We start from the raw sequence: 24,725 nt of genomic DNA on the forward strand, positions 1-24,725 counted from the left end.
GCTTTCAGCTAGGTCGTTCACACGGTCTCTTACTGATAGTATCTGGCCATAAACTCCCACCTCTACAAATAGTATTTTTAAAGGTCTGTTAGTCCCTTAGCAGCCTGTATCCCTTTTCTCTTGCCATTCATTTGCTTACCTTTTCCCTAAACCCCTCGCTTTCCAGGAATTGGAACTGCTGAACTTGGCCTCTTCCTCTTTCTTTCTCTAGCATTCCCTCCACTTTGCTGTACACCTGCCTTTTCTTCCTGTGGAGATGAGCTTCTCAACATAGGAAAAGAGTCATTCTGCCATTCTTCGAGTGGCAGGTTGTCTTCTGGCCGCTGGCAGCCCACTGCTGGTGGGGAGGTGAGCTTCCAGGGAAGCCCCAGAGGCTCACGCTGGGGATGCGGTGCTGCCAGCAATGTGTAAGTGGACCAACATGTGTTGGCGTGCTGTGAGGTCCTTCTCTTCCTGAGAACCTCACCAGCGCAAGGCAAAGCTCCCACATGGCATCTTCAAAAGCTCAATCCTGTAAATGGCTTTCATTTATAAAATTGAGTAAAGATGGCAGCGCAAGCTAACTCGACTCACGAACTGTATGTTACTGTTGTAATTAGTGTTTGTGTAGCGGTTGATTTGAATGAAAGCAATGGTTTGTGAATGGACGGTTTGGGTTTGAAATTAGACTTGAGGGTAACCTAGATTTTCATTTTTTGAAGGCAGATCCTGAGGCAGGTGCAGGTGTTAGTAATGTACCACACCTAAACTATGCGGGTTAGCCAGCAAGCCCTGGGCTTCTCCTGGGTCTTGTAGTGTGGTTTCCTTGTCTGTCGAGAGCCAGCTCTGCAACCAAACCCAGATTCCAGGTGTGGTATTCCACAGTCATTCTGTAATTTGTAATCATAGAAACAGAATGTTCCTCCTCTTATTTCTTCCCTGCCAACAGTTTCTGGGTGGGTGAATGTCAGTAGCTGGAGTTATTTTTAAAGAGGAGAGGTGAGGCTTGTCGTGCAAAGCTGGGAAGAGGGCGTTTGTTTGCAGAGTGGAGCTGACATCAAAGTGTAGATTACTGCTCAGTGGCCAGGCACTTGTCCTGTAACAGGTAATGTTTAACGTGCCAGCCACAAAGATCACAGAAACAGTGTATGCCAGGGCATAAGATAGAACTACCGTTTATGCTCTGGAAGACTGAAAGGCGATACATGTCGTCTTTAAAAAAATATACATATATGCATTGATCTTGCTGCCTCCTTGTTTTGCTGGCTGTAATTGGACTTTGAAGCTTGGAAGTTACATCATAATAATTTGTAACCTTCATCGGTGAGCAAGCTCTGCTAAGCAATCACTTTCCACTTCTTTTTCACAGGATAACATAAATGTTTTTTTGAAAGCTTGTGAACAGATTGGATTGAAACAAGCTCAGCTTTTCCATCCTGGGGATCTACAGGATTTATCAAATCGAGTCACTGTCAAGTAAGTTTCACTGGTTTGTTATACATTTTAAACTTAGGGCTTATAGCTTATGTAAAAAGAATTCCTGAGAGTTCATGATTACTGAAGAATCATTCGTCTGTCTTTCTCTGTTTTCATTCCATAACAGATGATTTAAAAACCAGCTTAGGGACTCTGAATGTGAAGCTGCCTGTAATTGAAACCATGACATATTGTTATTGAAATCTCTACACTAACTGAAATGGTAGTTTGTATTTTAATGCTTAGCTAACATGGTTGTGTTTGGTTGCTAATGGTGAGGATATTCACTATACCTATAAAGTGAATTTAGAGATAATATTATACTTAGAGTAAAAATAATTATTTTAAAGTAGTTTTTAAAATATATATATTTGGAATTAAGCCATAATTGCTAACATAAAATGAGTGGTACAGTAGTATGAGGCTTTCTTAACATTTGGAAGGTAGCAGTACCTGGGGTCAAGATATAATGCTAATGACCTTGTCAATTGTGGCTGATTTCTAAAAAAGAACTGTTTTTCACCATTTTAATAGTGCAGAGGAGAAAGTGGGGATAAAAATACATGTGCAGGTGTCTCTTGTGTTTTTGATAGAAAATGGTGTTCATGTGTGAGTGTATGGTTTCAGGAAATCTGGTTTTAAGCTCTTGTGAGTCTTTTTTCCTCCTATAAATCTAATTTGCTCTCAGTGAATCAGAAAAACCCCTGTTATCAGATAAATATGACAGGAAAACAATTTAGTTTTGTAATAATGACTACCTCCTTATCATGGCTCTTAAACATAATTAACATTTTTCCAAGGGAGAAAGTAAACACTTTATTCTATCTGTAGAAAAGGAAAAAGTAGTTTCTACTGATTCAAAGATTTAACTTATATGGTTAATATCCCTTTTGTAATAGCTTTACTAATTATATAAAAATTGACTGTAAAATATTTAATGTAAGCCAGTATTTTTTTCTAAAGAAAAATAACTGTATGTAAATAACTTTGATAGTGCACATTGTCATTTAACAGTAGAATTTACCAAGTAGAATTAATCTTTTAAAGTCTAATAATACGTATTTTTAAACTAACAAACCATTTTAAACCTATATGCTTCTAGTTCTGTTGAATATGCATTTGCAACCTGTGCAGCAGTGACATGTACATAGCAGGGGAGAGTCTGTCTGCATTTCCGATTAAATAGAAGATAGTTGAGAGACCCTAAGTTTGATTGCCAGAATGGCACGTTTCCTTCTGCTGTAACGCAAGGTTGTGTTTAACTCCCATGAAAAATACCTCTATGGATGAGTTTGTTTTTCTCCCAGTTGTCATTCTCTTACAAGACCTGATGGACCTAGACACTTTTGACATTGAAAGGGCTTCTACATTGTTGCTGTCTATTAAGAATACATGTCTTTTCCCCCTAAAATCATACAGTTTGGAGTCTGTAGGTGATGTTTGAGTAGGCTACAGAGTAGGCAAAGCACATTTGTTGGCTTCTAATTGCAAGACTTCTCTGAGCAAAACTTTCCCGGAGCCTGTTTCGTGAGATACTGGGTGTAAAGTGTTTAGGAAAAATCAGTATCTGGGCTCAGCTTTCAGTGAAATTAAATTACTGACCAACTGAAACCAGGAGGTCACGTAGTTACACCTGTAGTAGGAAGTATGCAGAACAACTTGTTTCAGTGGAAACCACAAGTCCATAAAAGCAAGGTGTGCCTAGGTACTACTACAGAGAATGCCTGAGTGAGCACCTTGACTCAGCCTAAGAACATTTCCCCTGATAATTCTGTCTCGGACAAAGAGCATAAGGGTCGACCCTGGGTCTGGGAAGAAAGTACTTAAGTCTTCCGGTTATAAGACCTGAGTGAGCTGGCAAATGGCTTATTTGAAAACATTGGCCACAGCATTTTGTCCTGAGATAACAGTTTTTTTTTATAAAAGGAAGCAGGCTTAAAGAAAAGCAAACTATTGCTTACTAACCAGTAAAATATATTTTAGCTTTTAGTTTATGTTCTTATGAATAGACTTCTTTGGTCAAATCTTGTCCTATCATTGTAGGCCAAAGGACTTGGTGTTTGTTAGACCAGTGGTTCCCAAGGCAGTTAGTCCCTAGGGGACATTTGTGGTTGACATATCAGGGGTGGGGTGCTACTGGGTCCCCACAATAAAGAATTTTCCAACCCCAAGTATCAGTAATGCTTAGGTTCAGAAATGCAGTCTTAGACTTGGAATTCCCTATTTATTTCCGCTCTGCCAGCAAGATAATCATGTGGAAAGGAAGGTTACTGACTGACACTTTTATATTCTGCTAAAATATAACTTTTTACTAACTAACATATTTCCATGTTAGTATGTTCACTCAGAAGGAAGGCTCATTATAATTTGTGTGGTAATGTGTGAATATGTTGACACTATTGCTCATCAGTATACATTAAGATTAGCAAATGTGGCAAAATATATGATTATTTTAGATGCTCTTATCAAAACTCAACTGCTAAGGCTGCATTAACAGTTAATAGACCCATTGCTGGTCTTGTGGCAAGTGCAATCTAAAGTCCATGTTTGCATGATACACTGAGAATAAAGAGGAGAAGACAGTTTATACATTCCATGTTGGTTGGCAAACATGAAGTATTTTTTGTTAGTGGACAGCAGTGATTAAAAACACAGATGGCATACAGAGCTTAGGAGAGTTGTGTGTGGTGAGGATGAATGGCAGGAGCAGAAGCAATCAATTTAAAGAGCCTTTGCTATTTAATTTTAGTAATCCAGACCCTAACTATAAAATCTTGTTTTCTAGCAACTTGAGGTTTACAACTTAATTTGCAATAAAAACTTCTCACTAGTCAAACAGAACTAGGGTACTCTTTATATCTCTGTATTATTCACATTAATATGTGATCTAGTTTTCTAACTGAATTATTTTACTTCTTCCAGGAAGTGGTTTAAAGTTGTCTAAGTATGTTTGAATTATTCCACTTATTTTGGGACTGCATATATTCAAGTCAGTTGATATTTTGACATTCCTGACAATAGTGAATAGGATCCAGCTTTACTACTTTTCTTCCAAAAAGCTAATAAGCAAATCGGTAACTTAGCCTCCATGAATGGTAGATTTGGTTGAATTATCCTAGTTGAGAAGTTTACTGGGGCCATGAAATTTAGTTTCTGTACCAATGAATAGCTGCATCATTATTAACCATTTACAAAATATCTGTACTGAACTCAGAAACACATACAATCCACAGAGAGGAGGTGGTGTGACTCCCGCAGAACTGCCTCTGCACACTTTCTATAAAAGGCTTGTAGCAGAGCAAGCACAGCAGCCACAAGGCCATGCTACTGGAGACTGCCTGTAAGAGTGTCATGTTCTTTGTGGTGTCATTCGGTCTTTAACAGGCACAGAGCAATTGCTGGTTGTAGAAAGCAGAGGGTCCTGAATTGAAGTTGTCAGAAAACGGGGGTTAAACATTAAACAGACATTTTGTATGTCTAGCAGTTTGACTCAGAAACTGGCTTACATTTAAACCTTTGCTCTAACCAATTATATATTGAATTTTTTAGGCTGAGAATTTGAACAGATTGCAAACATGTTTCTTTCAATCCCCTTACCAGTCCAATCCAATTTTTTAGCACTTCCTTAGTTACATTGTGTTTGTAGTACAATTACTGGACGTCAATGCTTTTGAACACAATTACTTCAGCCATGCAAAGAACTATTTTCTAGCACAGACCTTTTCATTATTTAGAGTACTTAATATTTTATGTGTAAAACATAACATTAAATGTTGACAATTGACTGAATTTTTAAAAAGATCTCTTTATCAAATGGAGGGTAGAAAAATCAAGAATCTTTTTTTTTTTTTTACACATGCTAGTTGCCAAAGCAACAGTGGTTGGAAGCAAAATTAGTGTTAACATATTTCCCTCAAGAACATAAAGTAGGCTCAAAATGATATTTTAAGGATTTAACTGTTCTCTAAAGCTTCGAAGGGGTACTTGATTTTGTGACAATACTGTCAAGTCATTTTTTTAGGAATTAGGTTCCCAGATGACAGTCTTTTAACAGTCTGCCAAATTGGGCTTTATGTATGAATATATATATCTGTATTTAAGGTTTTTAGTCATGTATGTAAAAATATACCTACTTTGAATTAAGTAATTTCCACCTTTTCTGACTTAAACCTGGTTTTTAATTTTTTTTATGACTTGCAAGTGAGTTTCTCAACATCTTAATATGTTTTTTTTTTAAAAAAACAACAAACTTAATGACATCCAAACTTGGATCTGTAATGTGAGTAGGGTGTCTTCCACATGTCAATTCATGTTACTATTTTTAAACGTTCCCTCCCTATCCAGTAGTTAGGAAAGAATAAAACAGAAAGGAAGTTGGCTGCACTGAACACCTCTCTGTCCCATTCAGTCGTTCTTAGGTATCAGGTAGTTATTGCAATGGGGTCACTGATTTTTTTGGGTTGTCAAGGCTCTGTTTAAGGCCAGCAGCAAAAAATCAAAAGTTCTTTAATCCCAAAGTTTGAATACCTTAAGTTCTTCTTAGTTGCAGAGAGATGTGGTATGATACTGCAACAAATCTATAGAATGACTGAGGTTTTATCTGGAATTTATCTCCATTTCTAGTTCTTAATTTATTTGTGGATAGACAAACAAGTTTCTGACTGTTGGTTCTCCTCTTTTAGCTCTCCACTCTTCAAATCCTGAAAGCCATGGGGCCTGATTCCATTTTGGCTTGCTGGGTGAGACTTGATGTTGCAGACTTTTCTGGACAGGGTCTTTATATTAAAAAGTAACGTGATGTACAGTTATTGCTCCAAAGATTCTCACTTGGTAGCTTATCTGCTTAGTAGTTGACAGGAATCAATTCATGGGAGGATGACGGAATTTGCTTTCCTGTGACCAGATAGCATTTGTCTTATAACAATGTCCTTCAAAGGGTTAAACCAAAGAGATTTTTAAAAATTTTGGTATCATTAATCTACATTTACATGAGGAACATTATGTTTACTAGACTCCCCCCATCCCCAAGTCCCCCCCACAACCCCCATTACAGTCACTGTCCATCTGCGTAGTAAGATGCTATAGAATCACTACTTATCTTCTCTGTGTTGCACATCCCTCCCCGTGCTGCCCCCACACATTATACATGCTAATCATAATGCCCCCTTTCTTTTTTTCCCTCCCTTATCCCTCCCTTCCCAACCATCCTCCCCAGTCCCTTTCTCTTTGGTAACTGTTAGTCCATTCTCAGGTTCTGTGAGTCTGCTGCTGTTTTGTTCCTTCTGTTTTTTCTTTGTTCTTATACTCCACATATGAGTGAAATCATTTGGTATTTGTCTTTCTCTGCCTGGCTTATTTCACTGAGCATAATACCCTCTAGCTCCATCCATGTTGTTGCAAATGGTAGGATTTGTTTTCTTCTTATGGCTGAATAATATTCCATTGTGTATATGTACCATATCTTCTTTCCATTCATCTACTTATGGACACTTAGGTAGCTTCCATTTCTTGGCTATTGTAAATAGTGCTGTGATAAACATAGGGGTGCATATGTCTTTTTCAAACTGTGCTGCTGCATTCTTAGGGTAAATTCCTAGAAGTTGAATTCCTGGGTCAAATATATGTCTATTTTGAGCTTTTTGAGGAACCTCCATACTGCTTTCCACAATGGTTGAACTAGTTTACATTCCCACCAGCAGTGTAGGAGGGTTCCCTTTTCTCCACAACCTTGACAACATTTGTTGTTATTTGTCTTTTGGATGGTGGCGATCCTTACTGGTGTGAGGTGATATCTCATTGTGGTTTTAATTTGCATTTCTCTGATGACTAGCGATGTGGAGCATCTTTTCATGTGTCTGTTGGCCATCTGAATTTCTTTTTTGGAGAACTGTCTGTTCAGCTCCTCTGCCCATTTTTTAATTGGCTTATTTGTTTTTTATTTGTTGAGGTGTGTGAGCTCTTTATATATTTTGGATGTCAACCCTTTATCGGATCTGTCATTTATGAATACATTCTCCCATACTGTAGGATTCCTTTTTGTTCTATTGTTGGTGCCCTTTGCTATATAGAAGCTTTTCAGCTTGATATAGTCCCATTTGTTCATTTTTGCTTTTGTTTCCCTTGCCCGTGGAGATATGTTCATGAAGAAGTCGCTCATGTTTATGTCCAGGAGATTTTTGGCTATGTTTTTTTCTAAGAGTTTTATGGTTTCATGATTTACATTCCCAAAAAGATTTTTATTGAAGAGATTCATCTGTCTTTCAAATTATTATCTATAGGGCTGCCTCTTTGGAATTAATCAAACTTCTAAAATTACATGTACTATGATGTCATTTTTTAAAATGAGAGCATCGCTAGTAAGTAGAGGGGTGTGAAGTATTGTTTTGCTGGGTTTCATGCAGTATTATTGTATGATTTGATTATTTATGTGAGGGTATACTTGGAAGTATGTGCAGTTATTCCAGTAAGGGGAAATCTTAGTTTCAGAGAAGTCGTTCACTTGTTTGTCTGTCATACAGCAAGTATTGATTGAGCATTTTCTCTGTGGCATATATGTCTACAGACATAAATCATACAGTGTCCTGCCCTAAATTGAAGAAAGGTCCCCATAAGTTAGTATACATTTGAGATAAATGTTTGAGTGTTAAGATAAATGCATGGTGTTTTCTGGGAATACAAAGATGAACAGTTATTTAGACTTCCAATCAGGAAACACTTCCAGTTGGAGGTGACATTGATTTCTTATCTGGGCTTTCAAAGCATTTTTTTTGTTTTTCATCTATATCCAATTTTTCCCTAGACTTAAAACTATTTGAATACAGGGACAACACATTATTCCCTTTACCTCTTAGTTTCTGACACCTTAAGTGTTTGTTTGAAAATTATTTTTTAATTACATAGACTTCCTAGAAACTTGAAAACCAGGCTTTGAGATGAGAACTGACTTTTCTTTGCCAGGTCTTCCTCTTTTTATTCTCATCATTCAGAATTGCAAAGCAGTCGTAGAACTTTTGGGTTCAATTGCCTTTCACTTACCATTCCAGAATGATAAGGCATATTACAACATAATCTAAAATATATACAATTTAAAAGAATATGTGTTTCCTCTGTGTGAGTAATAAACTAAAATTGGAAGTTTGGACCATGTGCCTTTCAAAGTAGTTGGTAGATGTTTTAATCCTTATGCTGATGTTCAAAGGATAAATACTAATGTTTAATTGACATTCAGGAGGATGTTCTGTGCTTATATGAAGTTTCAGGAACATTTTAATGCTTTCATATCATAACAAATTACTTCATCTTGTGAAATAAATCTGTGTGCTTGAGATTTTTGAGTAAAAATATGGTAGTTATAAAGATAGTTTGAATTTTTTATAAAAGCTCAAGGACAAGGGATATGAATTACTTAAAAGCAGGAGCCAATATTGGAGATCATTTATGAGGAGTCATTAATGTTACTTTAATAAGAACTTTTACCATCAAGTTTACAGTGAACTGGTAAATTCCTTCCAAATCAAGCTACCTGCCTTGGTACCTTTTAGCCTTTGCCTAGTGTTAAACACCAAAGCCAAAAGAAAAGTCGCAAACTATCTTTGACTTTGGCATTTGAAGAATATAATCACACAGAAACTTGAAGACTTCCTAACAGTTCATTTGAACTGTTTGCACTGTACCCAAGGTTGAGTTTTAGTCACTATCCCCCAGGATGGAACAAAAATTGAGTCAACGTGCTTCAGTTGTCATAAACAGATAAGCATCTTGGATGAGAATGGGGATTTCCGTGTCCCCTGACATGGGTTTAATCCCATCCCATTCAGTCACTTGTGGCTGAATAACCTGACAAGTTACTTTTCTTCCCTGTGATCACTATTTTTTTCTCAGTGAACAACATAGATGTAATTGCTGCTCTCTTGGTGCTTAGCAAGTGACGCCACTTGGGAGATATTCCGACATCACAAGGATGTTGTAATGATTACATACTGTCAGGTATGTAAAGTGTATAGCGTCTGGCATATAGCAGTGCTCATTAAATGGTACTGAATTATCACTGTGGTTATTTTCATAATTTGGCTTTCCATTACTGGCCCTGTGAAGGCATGTGTCCCCCATAGAAAAACATCCAGGAAAAAATCTGGCCCCTGGCTACTTAATTGTGATGATTGAGACTTAGGCTATTTTAGACTTTTCTTTCACTTGGGAGCAGATATTAAAACAGACATTTTTCTGAGACTGATATTTAGTCAACTTTTTACAATTTATCTATCTTGTTAGAATAGCAAATCTAGAAACTGGAGAACAGACAGCTATTTTCTCTTGCCCCTGTATGTGGGGATCATTTCAGTTTTATTAACTTTTGTGAGACTTTAATTTTTAAAATGTTCTCTGAAATACTGTAAATATATTTCATTTGGATTCATTTCTTTTGAAAGATTTACCTCCATATTTTGAGAAGCAAACCAGAATAACTTTTATAAAACCACAACCAGTTTATAGCACAAATCCAAAAGTGTACTTTGTTTATTGGTTTATTTTTATCATCCCATTTCCTCTCATTTCTGTGAAAGTCTGTCCTTTTTGTCATGAGAAAGAGAGATTATTCTTTGGATAGATAAGACCAGACACTGTTCTCTAAAAGACCATGTGGCAGGGCTTATGAACAACTATTCTAAAAACACTGCAGCTGTTCTCTCCATGTTTTCCACGGACCCACTGCTTCTCTTGGGCATCTCCCATTTGTTTAGCCCGTGAAACAGCTACTATACTAATGGCATAAAAAGTATTGTTTATAATCTGAAATATTTGAGGTTTTTACCCTAGACACTAAAAAATCAAAAATAACAAGACACTCTTTGTTAAGCAAAAAGGCTTATTTACTTCAGTTGTACTGTACACAATGAAAACAAACTAGGATAGTTTATGTTAATGTTCTTTGACATAACCTAATATTTTTACTTTAAAAAATTGAGACTTGCTATTAAAAATGTTATATAGAATAGGTATAAAAGTTGTCTGTTGACCATTTATTGGTTATTTTTAAGAGTTTAGGTTAATGGAGAAGTTCTTTTTGGGGTGACTGCCCTGGTATGACTTGTCATGCCGAGCCACCATCCCAGGTGGGACTGACTGCTGATAGACAGGCTCCATTTCTCAGAGACATACGTTTCTGAGTGTCCTTCCTGAACTTGGGAGCAAGGTGATTTGTCATTTATTTCTCATAAAAGCTTAGTACCATTGCTTCAGACACCACTGATGAAATACACAGAGTAAACCTAAGAAAACATGCTCCAAAAGTGTTACTGAAAAACACTTAATTTTAAGGAAACAAAATATACTTGCTGTATAAATTTAATCCACACTAAATATAAATGATAGTGTAATAAAATTCCATTCAAAAAGGAAGAGATTAAAAACACAATTTGAGCACACTTCAGGTAAGCCAGTTTTTCTTTAAGGAAAAAGGGGGAGTGGATCTCTGTGGCCTGGTAAAAGCAGCCCCTTTGAATTAAGCTCTGCATTAGTCACTATTATCAAGAGTTCATTCTGTGTGCTTTGAGCAGTTTGGGGGAGAAATCACTAAATATCAAGTATCACCGTTATTACATCACTATTTCACCACATTGTACTACCATTGGTTGTTTGATATTTTTGAAATGATTTTTTTAAATTGTGATTTGGAAATCTTCAAAAGAATCATTGTATTGAGGTAAAAAAATTAGTTCATGTTGCACGACTTTTGGCTTAGTGTGGCGAAGGAAAAAATCTGTGGGTAGTTTCTGCTCTATTTTGTGTAGAATAGTGTACATTCATATATAAAATGTGCAGTAAAGCACACATACAATAAATAAGAACTTAGTGAAAATTTGTGTAAGGCTTCAAAGACTGAGGCACCAGATCCAGAGAGTTCCCAGATTTTTGCTTATTTCAGTGAATTCATTTCACTGAAGGGAATTGGTCTGTGTCTTAGAGGAAAAGTAGGAATATTATGATAGTTAAATATGGATGTCCAGAGCAGACTGATCCCAGATTATTAAGAAATAGAGCTCTATGTCCTTTTGCATATTTTTCATTTTCCTTTTTGTATCACTTATAAGAAAAAGGCAGAAAAAAAATTCTCTTTATTAAAGATTCTGGTATCCACTGATAAAAGCCTGGGGCTGCTGGAACCAGATTACTGCTCTGGAGTATCTAGAAGCAGCACAATCCTCTTGGGCTGAGGAGGTTTGGTGGGTATGGGAGGCTTAGCCTAGGGGTGTTGAGTCCTTTCAACTGTAGGCCTTTTATTTTGAGGCTTGTCAATTGCATCCATTGGATATTTAATATTCCCATGTACAGATCCTGAATCCTGGGAGCATAGAAGAGATACAAGACCTACCTCTTTGCTACCTTGATCTTAACGCCAAAAGTGAAGAAGATGAAAAGCATTCTTAAGTCTTAATGTTTGCTTTTGTGTCTTAAGGAACATCAGTGACTGATACTTTATACTCTAAGGGGTTGGTGGATTTGGAGTGACAAATAGCAACTTGGTAAGAAAATTGCTGCATTAGAGTATCCAGAGTATCTCAGAAATATTCAGTTAGGTTTAGACAAACTAGATAAGAGCTATGGAAAACTATTGGGTGTTTTACGTTAGTGATTTCTATCCTAGTCACAGCCCAGCCAGATATTACCATTTTGTTTCCATAACATGAAGTGAAGTAAGTCAAGAGAAAAGCAAGTTGCACAACTATATGACCTTGGACAAATAACAGAGCTGGGATTTAAATTTAGAGGGTGAATTAGCCTACAAGCTTAGACTCTTCCCATTGTATTGTTGAAACAGACAGCCTTTAAAAACTTGCTGATATTCTTCCTAGTGCAATGTAACTGAAATTGTCATGAGTTGCTTTTTAAACTGGTCAGCTATACCCAGAATGGATTTGTGAAGATCGTTGGTATTACCGCATTTGATAAATGGCAAATATATTTGCATTATGATTTTAAAATGTTTTTCCTAGTTTGTGAGCTAAGTAACTCACAATATGCCACCAAGTCTAAGATCAGTGATTGACCTCCTAATTTTAGACATGGTAAATGAACACGTGTGCCAAAAGATGTATACTACATGTGTGATCTTTTAATATCGGTTAGTGAAACAGTGTTTGGATTTATTGATATGTGCACATAAATGCATTTATAGATTTTATGACTCATGAAGATACTTATTTATGATGCTTAGTTGTATTTACCATGATAATGGAACATTCCTTTTGAGGTTTTACAGTGAATAACCTAGATTACTCAGGATCATACTAGCTTACTTTGACCTTTATAGTACTGGCATGAAACCATCTTTTAAAAAGTAGAATTGGTAGATAATTTCTTTAGAATAATTTCTTTTTAAACAAGTTTTGATGGTCTTATTTTATTTTTTAAAACCAAACTAAGCCATGACTCCCTCCTCCAAACACCCTTGGTTAGGAATAAGTGCTTATTTAAAGAAAAGGAATATTTTTTAAATTAGATTTAGGTCATTGTACATTAAATCTTATGCAATCTTTGAAAGTCCAAACTGTTAGCAAAGAGATAAATTACACTCATGTTACCTAGTGTACTGAATTAAAGAAGAATTATTTCAGTATATGCCCAATGTCCTGCTATCATCGTTGCCACTGGAAGGTTTGAAACAGGTGGTAAGCATAGAGCATCAAATGTAACAATAAATAGAACAGTCTAATTCCAGTAAGATGAAACTCCTCTCTCTAGTTGCAGAAAGGAGTGAGGGAGATCAGATGGTGACTCAGAAAAGCAAAGTTCAAAAATGACTCAAGCACAGAAACACTTCAAGAATTCCTTTTAATGATAAATTGAGTGATCACTTCCTCTCTCGCCAAATCATTAGAAGTCACTTCTTGCTACTTGTTAAATGTAAAATGTCAGGACTGATTGCCTTTCATTAGTAGGAAGAAATAGTAAACTTAATGAATGTGATGTTTTAGAGTATCGAAGACAGATGAGACTATAGTAGCCCAAGATACGTATATAGCAGAGCAATACAAACAAGGAAAAATTTCCTTTTAAGTAACTAGTGGAATGGGTTAGATGCACTAATAGAAACTACTTGAGTTTTAAGGCTGTTAAAAAAAAAAGGGAGAAAAAAATACTGCTTTTGAGAGAGGGAGTGGAGGAGGGTGGAAAGAAAATAACATTTGCATGCCTAGCTTAATGCTTTGTGGGATCTTAGAACTACTTTATAAGATAGGGTGGCTGCCTGAGTTTACAAATATGGTACCTGAGAAGCTTAGCAGCTTGCTCAGGGTCACATGTTCAGTGCATGTGGGAACCCTCATTATGACTCAAAACCCAATGTTTTTTTCCATTATATAAAATCCACCTCTAGGTGTGTCTTAATGAAAGATAGGATAATTGAACAAAGGAAGTTTTTAATGTGTGTATCTGTCAGATGAGCTCTGTCAAGCTGGTTGGGTAGGAAGGAATTTCTGGAGCTATGGAGGAATTTGTAAATTTTAGAAGCTATGGGTGAGAAACAACCCAGACTGCAGGAGTTAAGATGCTTTAAACCAGTGTGTCTCACACTTCAATGAGATTATAAGGCACTTGGGGTCTGGTTCTAATGCAGGTTCGGATTCATTAGGTCTGGGCAGGGCTGGGATGCTATATTTCTAGCAAGCTCCCAAGTTATGCCAATGCGGACCACACTAACAACTGAGGCAATAAGAGATAGATATCACACAGTGGATTGCAGGTTTAACAAAAGTATTGGAGATGTAAGGCTTGGGTGTGGATCTCAAGGCTGAGTAAGGTTTGAGAGGTGGGGGACTACTGCAAGAAGATTGGCACATCCAAAAGCACAGAAGGTCGATTCAACCATTTTGCAGAGCATTCCAGATGTAAAGCAGTAAGTAAAGTTAAATAAGATCTCCACTCCTGAGGCCTACATTTTTTAGGGGTGGGAGGAAAGCACAAGGCATGAGTCTCTAATCTAGTTTGGCAGATTGGAGGCAGGATGACAGGTTGAGACCAGCTTGACTGGTACATGGAGTACCTTGGCTAAGGAGTTTAAATGTTATCTTATAGGTAGTGGGGTTATTACCAAAAACTATTCAGCAGATGGTTAAAAGTTAAAGTCAGAGATTTAGGATGGGGGTAAGGAAATAGTATGTAAAATGAATCGACTGAGAACTAGGTTGGAGTCTTGGAAATATGTTAGGGAATGTTGCAGTTCATGGGTGTTTAGGTAAGAATGCCAACTGCTGAGAGCAGTGAAAATGTAAATGAGGAGAAATGCCAAAGATGTTTGAAGCAAAACATGATGGGGGTTGATTAGCATGATGAAGCGAGAAGATTAGCTCTTGAGCTTGTGCAACCCTTAGCAGAAACGGGAGAAGGGGCAGATATGGGGGCAAGATGGAGATGAAGTTTTAACACATTGCAATGGACATGATAGGAGAGCATCCAAATGGAAATGTGGGAGTGTCAGTGTATAGTCAGAATTTATGGCTACTTATATAGACTTGGGAGTCATTTGTGAAGACAATAGGCATCTGTAGGAAAATAAAGCCCAGCTCTGAGAAAGTGAGGGTGGAGAGGGAAGAACGGATGGCTCCAAACTGGTCTTCCTTTCCTTCCTCTCGCCCTCAGTTGTCCATGTACAGGTGCATGCATCAATTTCTGACTCCTCAGTCCACTGATCTATTTACCTAACCTTCAGCCAGTTATTTATAGTGTCTTGAATGTATAGCTTCAATCATTGTATTTTTTCCTTCTCTTAAACACAACAAAAATTACCTCTTTTTGTTGAAGTTTAAAATCTGTTTTCTGTAGTGCCTTCTGTAAATGTTAGGCCTGATTTCTTGTCCTGGGAACTGCAATTGCTTTGGAATAAATGGCAGTGGGAATGTCATGCCTTCAAGGGACACACCGTACTGGCCTTGGGGTCCCTAAGTCATAAATCACTGTTTACATGGCATCCACAATGTGGGCCACTGTCAGCTGTACCTCCCCCCTCCCATTTGCTTTGTGCATTTTCCTACAGCATGAGCAAAAATGATCACTTGCTTGTTTTTCTTTTGTCATCTTTTAAATCTAAGCTTCACAACTCTTGTAAACAACTATTCAAAAAAGAATAATACAACCCTCTATGGAGGAGAAAATTTCAGTCACATTGCATCCAAATTCATACAGCAAAATGCACTTTTCTATTTTTCCCTCCAGCCTTACAAACTTTACTCCTAAACAGTGGCACTGAAAAACTCACAAAGTTGGCAAAATGACATCTGATTGAGTTTGACACAATTTTATTAAAAAACAAAAATAAGAACAACCCTCCAAATCTACTTCTTCTGTTGATCAAGGTTGGGTGAAAAAAGGTAGTTTAGGGAATGTATGTCACCAGGGTATTTGATTCAATAAACAAATAAGTGTATGAATAAATGGATAAATGAGCTTAATATTTGTAGAGCTCCTATGTACCCAGCACTGTTTAGGTATTGGGAATTCAGTTTCATAGTGAAAAGGACAAAGTCCTGCCATGCTTAGGCATATATTGTAATAGGTCAGAAGATAATGTGAGGTGGTGACAGGACTTTGACGAAAATACAGCAAGGTGAGGAGAGGATGTATCTGGAAGGTTCTTTTGGCTATATCGTAAGCATGTTTACATTAAATTTTACACTAGATTTAAAGGCACTAAAAAAACTAGCTGTGGAGGTTAATATTTTTTTCTATCTTAAATATATAGTATCTTAAATATCTTAAATAGTATCTTAAATAGTTATGGTAAAAATTCCCTGAAAAAGCTTCAGTGGTTGAAGCTTTAGTGAACTTTGAACTTAAGAGTCAGAAAGGAGGCACACTGACTTCTGAAGGCTGGGGCGCCCTGTGTGCGTACACGAGCCTTTCCTCCTCCGCACCTGTACTTCCAGCCTGGCGGGCTTCTGGCTGTTTCTGATCAGATGATTAGATGCTTATGGTATAGATGATGCTTATGGATTTTTATAAAGGCATTTTGCTCCGCTCCTCAAATCTTGTGTGTATACTGCAGCTGCGTTCCCACTCCTGAATGCACCATGGTTTCCACCAGCTCATCATCTCAAGTCCAAACCCATTCCACAGACTTTTACACAGTTCTGCCTTCTGATCACTTGCTGCTTATCCGCCTGCGTATTTATTTTCCTTCCACACAGCTTTGTCTACCAGTTAGGCCAACTGCTGCTTTTTTTTTTTCCTCCTTCCTATAGACAGCTGTTCTCGGAGGCGAGGTACATCTTGCTTCAGGAAGCCCACCCTAGGAGAAGCAGCCAGATGCCTGGATACAGTTCCCAGTTCAGCCAGTTCCCTTATCCTCTTTGTCCTTATTCTTTACTTTTAAAATGGGGACAGCATTATTACCTAGTGCATAGGGACCATTGGGAGCATTAAATGAGTTATTTTAAGTAAAAAGCTTAGATGCCTAATACAAAGCTAACATAATGATTATTTGCTCTCTTATTAATTACTACTGATAGTTTATGATGAAAGTTTAGAGAACTCTGTGGTCTCTGGTCTCCCAGGGTATGTACAATCTACATGACAGACTTATCTTGTATTATTTCATTTTGTTCATGTTTATGGCACTAAATTCTTTTAACTCTTAGTCTATCTAGAGCTAGATTGACTTAAAAAATAATTGGTGAATCATGACAGGATAAGAGCATGAACTCCTTGCAGGGCACAAAGAACACACTGGATGGTCTTGTCCACTTTCATAGAATGTGTGCAAGTAGGGGATGGACCCCAGGTGCTAAGAGAAAGGACCCCCGAATTGCTTTCTTTTGACTCTTTTAGATATGGATTAACTTACGGATTTTGTAATGGCAATCTTTTTTATTGTGGTAAGAATACTTCACATGAGATCTACCTTCTTGACTAACTTTTAAGTGCACCAAACAGTGCTAACTACAGGCACAATATTGAATGCCAGATCTCTAGAACTTATTTATCTTGCATGATGAAAACTATCCACTGAATAGCAATTCCTCATTTCCCCCTCCTTCCAGCCCTGGCAACTACCATTATACTGTGTGTTTCTATGAGTGACTCTTGCAGATACCTCATTTAAATGGAATCATGCTGTATTTATCCTTGCGTGACTGGCATATTTCACTTAGCATAATGTTCTTCAGGTTCATCCAAGTTTTTGCATATGGCAGATTACCACTTCTGGGTATATGTCCAAAAGAATTGAAATCAGGATCTTAGAGAGCTATCTATACTCCATGTTCACTGAAGCATTATTCACAAGAGCCAAGATAAGGAAACAACCAAAATGTCAACTGAAAAATGGGGTAAAGAAGCTGTGGTATGTACATACAGCAGAATGTGATTCAGTCCCACAGTAATCTTAATTTTGTATATTTACTTCAGTTTAGCCTTTAGTCTCTGATTACCTGTGATTTAAGATGTAGGCAAAAAACACTTTGGTTAAAAGTGTCATTGAGTTTTAAAGGATTAAAAATATGCCTTTCTTGAATGAACTAAGCAATATGATTTTCATCCTTTGAAGAATAAATAAGAGGAAAATAAAGGATCTGTTGATAAGAGGAGAAAGAAGGGGGAGAAATCCTCAAATGTGAGAAACATCAGCAGGAGTAGAGAAAGGAGGAGAGGTGTGGAAGAGAGAAAGAATTTTGCCAGGAAAGAATGGTATGACCCAAGTGACCTTCCCATAGACTCAATCTGTGCAGCATACCATAATGGGAGAGGAAGGATTTCTAAGTCCTTTCAGTCTTATAAATGAGGAAGAAATTTATGTTGCTGTTTGATACTTAAACTAAGAACCAAAAGCCAATCAGATAAGGAAAGGCAAGGCTAGAGATTTAAGGATAACTAATGACAGATCACTCCATACTCCCTGGAGATTTTGATTACTGTGGGAACAATTTGGATTCATTTTAACAGATAATGTTCAACAGTGTTCTTAAAATGAAAAAGATGAAAACAAAGATGTGTTTCTGCATCCTGAATCTAAAGTACCCAAAATTATTAAAATTTTCACTGACATTTCCAGTTTTCATCTAGTTTATTAGGAATGACTTTTTTTTTTTAATACTTCCTTAAAGACTTGCTTAGAAGGGTATAATCTGTCTTCTTCAGTAAAAATTGTATTAAAGCGTGAATAAAGTATGTGTAAAGTAGGAAGAGCATTATCTCACCGAGAAGTTTAATTATCTTGTCTAAGGGTCTAAAGTCTATAAAATTAATTCTTTCATAAAATGGTGAGAATTATGGAATCAGAAAGGACCTATCTCCAGTAAGCATCTGTACTTCTAAATATTCATTCCCCCACAATACATCATTCATGATTCTCTTAATCCTCTGACACTCCCAGGTAATTTGACAATCTGGTGTTTCATCCCTTATGGTCTACTGAAGCTTTAAGAAAAAATTTGGGGTTATATCATTTAAAAGCTTATATTTTATTATGTCTGAGGATTGCTTTTTTGGAATGACTTTGATAACTTACTAAGTTTTTGCTTTGAACTACCTTGATTGAGATTTCAAAAGAATTTTTAATTTCATAAGACTTAAAAATTGACATAGAATTATAAGGAGATAAATATTGTATTTAAAAATTGTCAGCCTTCAACTCTGGAGCACATTATCCCACAATTATAAAGTAATACATGGGAACATCTATTTCATCTATCTGAACAAGTACAGAAGGTTTAGTCATGTCCTACAATTGGTGTGCATATTCACTTTTAGTTGAACTTACTAGAAAGGCCCTCTAGGGAGACTAGTAAGTCTCTATGTTGTCTTTATATCAATTTTAAATTTGTAGTGAGAATTGTTAATTTCAGAAACCTTTGCTTTTAATGGATATTCCATTATAAGAGACATAAATCAGAATTTCAGAGCTGGAAGGTTCTAAGAGAATCTCATCTGGTGTAGTCATTTCACAGAAGACAAAGTGGCTCAGAAGAAGTCAGGTGGTTTTTGCAAGGCCACCTGGAGAGCTAAGACAGGTGTCCTGACTTTAGTCCTGCCTTTTGATTTAAATGTAGTTATTTCTACTTTACCTCATTTCCAGCTAACCAGGGCAACAAAAGACTTAGAGTAGTATTTCATTTTACCTAGGGTTAACATTATTTATTTCAGTGAGTGACTGTATTGATACTTGATATTATAATTTACTACTCGATTTCAGATTTACTAATCTGAATAAAATAAGGTCTAGAATTAAATTTCAAAGACAACTACCTGCTTTAATCAGACCAGAGTACATTCACACTATTTCACTTTTTGGAATATAATTACCAATAGCAATTTAATTTTCCTGTGTAGCCACTGTACATTTTGCTTTAATCCTTATTTTGTACCTGTTTCCAACAAGTTGGTTTGTTCCTTTTTTAAATCTGATGCCTTACAACTCTACGTGTGACTTTTTTTATGGAAACTACTTTGGTATTAAATTTTTCTATGTAGTGTTTTCTAATAAGATGTCCTTAGATTTGTGCCCATTTACTCTTTCACTGCATTGAGATGAATTATTCCAGTGTTACTTAATTCAGATTTTTCTTCTTGACTGGGGAAAACAGATTAGAGATTTGGCAATACAAAACTACATCTAGGCTGATTTCTCATCGATCGCCCTTTGGAGATATAGGAATGCATGCTGTTGTGAGGAAATTAGAAGATGAATGCAACAAAAGTTACTTATTTTAACCATTTGAATAGCATTCCTTTAAAGCTAAAAGTGGTTGGCTTTTCAGAAAACTTACAGAAGAAATCACTTATGTGTCTCTAGAAACTGTTCTGTGGACTTGATGCCTGTTTTTTAGGCTTAGTGTTCTCTTCTGGATCCCATGGAGTGGTGCTGCTTATGGAGTATTAAGTAATGAACTCATGACCTTCTCCGTCCTTTAGATCCCTGGCCCAAGACATCCTGAGAGGCAGCTTAGCGTGCAGTGACAGCAGCAGATCGAGAGCATTTTTATGGTGCTCTCTTAAGCACACCTAGGCACAGTGAAGCACATTGAGTTTCTTTTTTAGTCAACACTTGAAAATCATTGGCAGTAGTTCCAGGCTTTTCATTGAATTTTGAGTCTCTTTGTGCTTTTTGTTTGTTTTAAATTCTAGTTGGGTAAGTCTGGAGGAATTATGTTTCAGTTTAACTTCCTTTTTCAGAGAGGTAGCTAAACTAGTTGAAGCTGTAGTTTCACGATGTAGTTTTAATTTCGGTATACTTCTGGAGCAGGGGCTCTCAATCTTCAGCATTCCTCAAAATCACCTGGAGGGCTTCTTAAAACACTTTACTGCATCCCTAAGCCCACAGCTGCTGATTCAGTAAGTATGGAGCAGGGCCTGAGAATTTTCATTTCTAGCAAGTTCTAAGGTACCATGGGTATTGCTGTTCTGAAGACTATGGTTTGAGAACTTCTATTCTATGGGATAAACCAATGGGAGCTACTTGCAAGAGAAGGAATGTGAAATTGCTAGCCTAAGACTACTTGTATTTCAGTTTACATAGATACTTAACAAAATCCCTAGTCTGTGAATATTTATGACAAGAAAATGAGATTAGTTGTCAGAGTTCCTTTGGCAGTGGTGAGACAAATACAAAAGTGTATTAACATCAGTAATGGATACACGTGAATGAATAATGACGGCTCCATATGTGTATGAGCTATTGGGTCTCGGAAGTGATTGTGTTTTCATGCACATGGCATTGTCCTGTGCAACTTTCCTGGAAACTTGACATTTAAGAGTTGAATCTCTGATGGATATGGGCATTTTAGGCTGAAGGAATGGCATATTCGGCTCTGCCATGAGAGTTACCAGGTTCTGTTGTATTAGACTTGCTTGACTAAAGTCAGTATAGAATGGGATGCAACAGAAAATGGCCGAAAGATGTAAATGGGGGATGTAACTAGAATTAAGTTCACCATGAAAGCCCAGAAGCCCTATAATTTAATGGGGATGATAGGGAATAAATGACATAGTCAAAAGGGACCCTTAAAAGGGATTTTGGATAGTTGGTAAGATAAATGTTGGGGGGAGAAGCTAAAGACCAGTCTGTTCTTCCCACTAATATTTTAGTGTCTGTTTTGAATAATGAAGCAGAAATGAATAGCATTCTGTCTCTGAATTCATATGAGCTCACAGTCAGTGGGAGAACCTGGGGAGACATCTCTGATACGTGACAATATAATGGAATACTCCAAAGCAGTCTTCACCGGGTCATCAAGGGCTGCTGTGGGAGAGGCTTCCAGTAAAAGACAGGAAGGCTTCAGAGGCAGGTGACCTTTGAGCATAATCTGAAAGTTTTAGTACCTCAAAAGAGGGGAGAACAGTCAAGAGCCTCTTAGGAAGAGAAAACTTCCTATTGTGTCTTATGTGGAGGTGGGAGAGATCAGGGGTGTTGAGACAGTTGCAGAGACAGAATGCTATTCATTTCTGCTTCATTATTCAAAACAGACACTAAAATATTAGTGGAAAAAACAGACAGTTCAGGGATGTGTTAAGGGAAGAGTGTGGGGTATATGTTGGGGCTGGTCAAGAAATGTGGTGACTCAGTGGTCAAAATTTGAATGAGAATGCCACATTTTGGACATGACTGAAGGGAAGTAAGCCATAATAAATAAGAATTTTAGGGGAGGAGACATGGAGAAAATTGCATTTTAGGAAGATTCCTGAGACATCTCTGAGGAGGAAGAGGTATGGAGGTGACAAGAAATGAATCACATCTGAGAAGGAAGAGATGGTTACAGAGATATTTCGGAGCTGGGATTGGTAGGGTTTGGTTGGTGGGAAGTGAGGATTTGAGGGAGAGAAAGTGGTTTGGCTTAGGCCTTAGCTTTCTGCCTCGGGAATGTGGGGCCTTTCACCAGGGCAGAGTGTATGGAAGGATGACCAGGCTTGGGAATTAAATCATTGTCTTGCCAATGAGTTTCAGCCCTGGGCAAGTTCGCTATAGATTCAGTGTGACTAAAGAAATTGATAGCAAAACGTTCTTGGGGTGAAAAGGTTATACCCAACTTTATTTCCAGGTGGCAGGTCAGTCACTAGAATCCCATTCACTCAGAGCGAGTCTGCATGCAGCAAGCTGGTCTCTGCCTCTGGACCCCTCTGTCTGTACAGCCATCCTCTGGGCCTCTGTCCTCGGCTCTACCAGCACTCCAGCCTCTGCTCTGCTCTCCTGCGGCCTTGCAGCCATGCCACTGTGTTGCGCCCAGAGCACTGGGCAGAACTCTTTATATAGAGTCAACCGCCATGTATTGCCCACAGGTGTTCAGTGAGCTAGTCAACCAGGGCCAGGTGAGAATCCTGGCCACAGGAACTCTCATTTTATCCGCAACCATGCATGCACTTAAAAAGAACGTACTAAATTTTAAATTCTGAGCTGGGATAGTGATAATGGCAATGTAGCCTATCTGATAACCATTGCCTGGGAAGTATTAGTTGGATTTGGTTTGTACTAAATATGGTAAAGGAGAGAGAGAAGAAAAAGATTGTTAGATTCTTACTTTCAGAAGTTTAAAAAGGTATCTACAAATGGGAAATTTGAAATTGGTTGCAATAAAAGAAAACTAGTTTGGAGGACATCTGGATGGAACGTACATTGACCTTGACAGTTAAGTGAGAGGCAGGGTTATATTTATCTGAATTTGAAATCCACTTATGTTACTCCTTTGAAGCATGTCTGTTCTTCCTCAGTGGTTTATACCAGGTGATTGTTGATACTTCAATAGTATTCTGAAATTTCAAGTGTTACATGGAATGCTAAGTAGGAAATGGCAAATCTGTCAAAGGTGGTATGTATGAATGGAACATTTTTAAATAATGCATGTGTTGACTTTTAAATTAAAGGCAGGTAGTTTTATATAAATTGCAAGAAAGAAATTATAATTGTCAATATTTTACCTTTGTTGGGCAATCAGTTCCTCACACATCATTTATTCTATTCATGAGAAAGATTGGTTTTGGTTTTAGTAGTCTTGAGAGTTTTGGAAAGTATATTCACAAAGAACCAAGAAAAATTACTCATTTAATTCCTTTTTCTAATGTCACCTACACTTCCATATTTGTAATTCTGCTATGGAAAAGATGTTGTCTTTGTGGATTTTTAAAGCTTACTTTTTAGTTTTTAATTTACTGGAATTAAATAGTTCCCTATGACAACTTAGGGTCAAAATTCAGCTGTGAACTGAATTTCACTGTCACAAATTAAATGCAGGTGGCAGTGTTGACAGCAGTTGGCTGTGGATGAAGGTTAAAATGGAGAATAAAGAGCAGATGCCTTTTTTAGCCAAATGTTACTCATATTTCTATGCGTAGGCTTTTAGGTGAGATTTAGGCTTAAATTATAACTACATAAGAAAGGTAACTTCTGGAAAATTGCTTAATTTAATTTAGCTTTGGCATCACATCTGTAAGATGGGGATACCACTAAATACGAGCTGTACTGGATGGAAGGTAGAGCTGCATGTGGAATCACAGAGCAGTGTTGATGTGGGACTTGAGTTTGTTTCCTGCTGCCAGTATAACAAATTATCATGACTTAGTGACCGAACATGAATTTATTGTCAAACAGTTCTGGAAGGCACAACTCTAAAATGAGACTTAAGGATTTAAAATCAAAGCATCAGAAAATGAACCAGAAGATTTTCCCATCGAATCTTGTTCATGCTTAGTTTATAATCTTTAGAGTTAATGGGTACTTGTCTTGCAGAAACCATACCCATAAAGGTTTAGCAGTGGTAAAGTATAGGAAATATGTGCTTTGCAGTTTTCTCACTATGAGAATTCTTGTGATGTATTTCATTTCCTTAGACGTCTTTTTTGAAAGTGCTTTGGCAGTTCTCCATCTGCAGACGCCTATAATGGGCGGTCTGTGCAAGACAGCGGAACACATCTAAATTTCACTAGAAAAGGTGGTAATGGGGAGCTTCTGCCATTGTCTTTGGGGGACAGATACAGTCAGGAAATTATTGCTGCCATAGGTAAGTTTTCAGCCAACCCTGTGGGAGAATATTGTGACATTTACATTTCAGGATGTTATAGAGACAATTATTTTTCAGGATTAAGAAAGCAGTAAATTAAATATTTTAAGGTAGAAACTGTGACTACACTAATACTAAAAACCAGGTCTTAGTCAATGGATCTTAGTCTGTGGAAAGTATGATCACATCAAGCTATTAATAGTTTTTATATCCTTGGGAAGTTTCTTAAGCTTTTGGAGTCCCAGTTTCCTAATCTGTAAATTAGACTGTTGCATAATTAAAGAAGATAAT

At 37.2% G+C, this 24,725-nt stretch overlaps 1 protein-coding gene across 13 annotated transcripts in view; it reads left to right on the forward strand.

Annotated features, from left to right (window-relative positions):
• The window catches only part of LMO7 (LIM domain 7), a 192,186-nt gene that overhangs the window by 102,226 nt on the left and 65,235 nt on the right, over positions 1-24,725 (forward strand). For all 13 annotated transcript variants that reach the window (XM_036893911.2, XM_036893917.2, XM_036893906.2 and 10 more), the window contains one exon: positions 1,349-1,455. In XM_036893911.2, coding sequence (XP_036749806.2) covers positions 1,349-1,455 — 107 coding nt within the window. The remainder of the gene's footprint in view (positions 1-1,348; positions 1,456-24,725) is intronic.

The sequence above is a fragment of the Manis pentadactyla genome, chromosome 17 (genome assembly GCF_030020395.1).
Source record: "Manis pentadactyla isolate mManPen7 chromosome 17, mManPen7.hap1, whole genome shotgun sequence".
NCBI lineage: Eukaryota > Metazoa > Chordata > Mammalia > Pholidota > Manidae > Manis > Manis pentadactyla.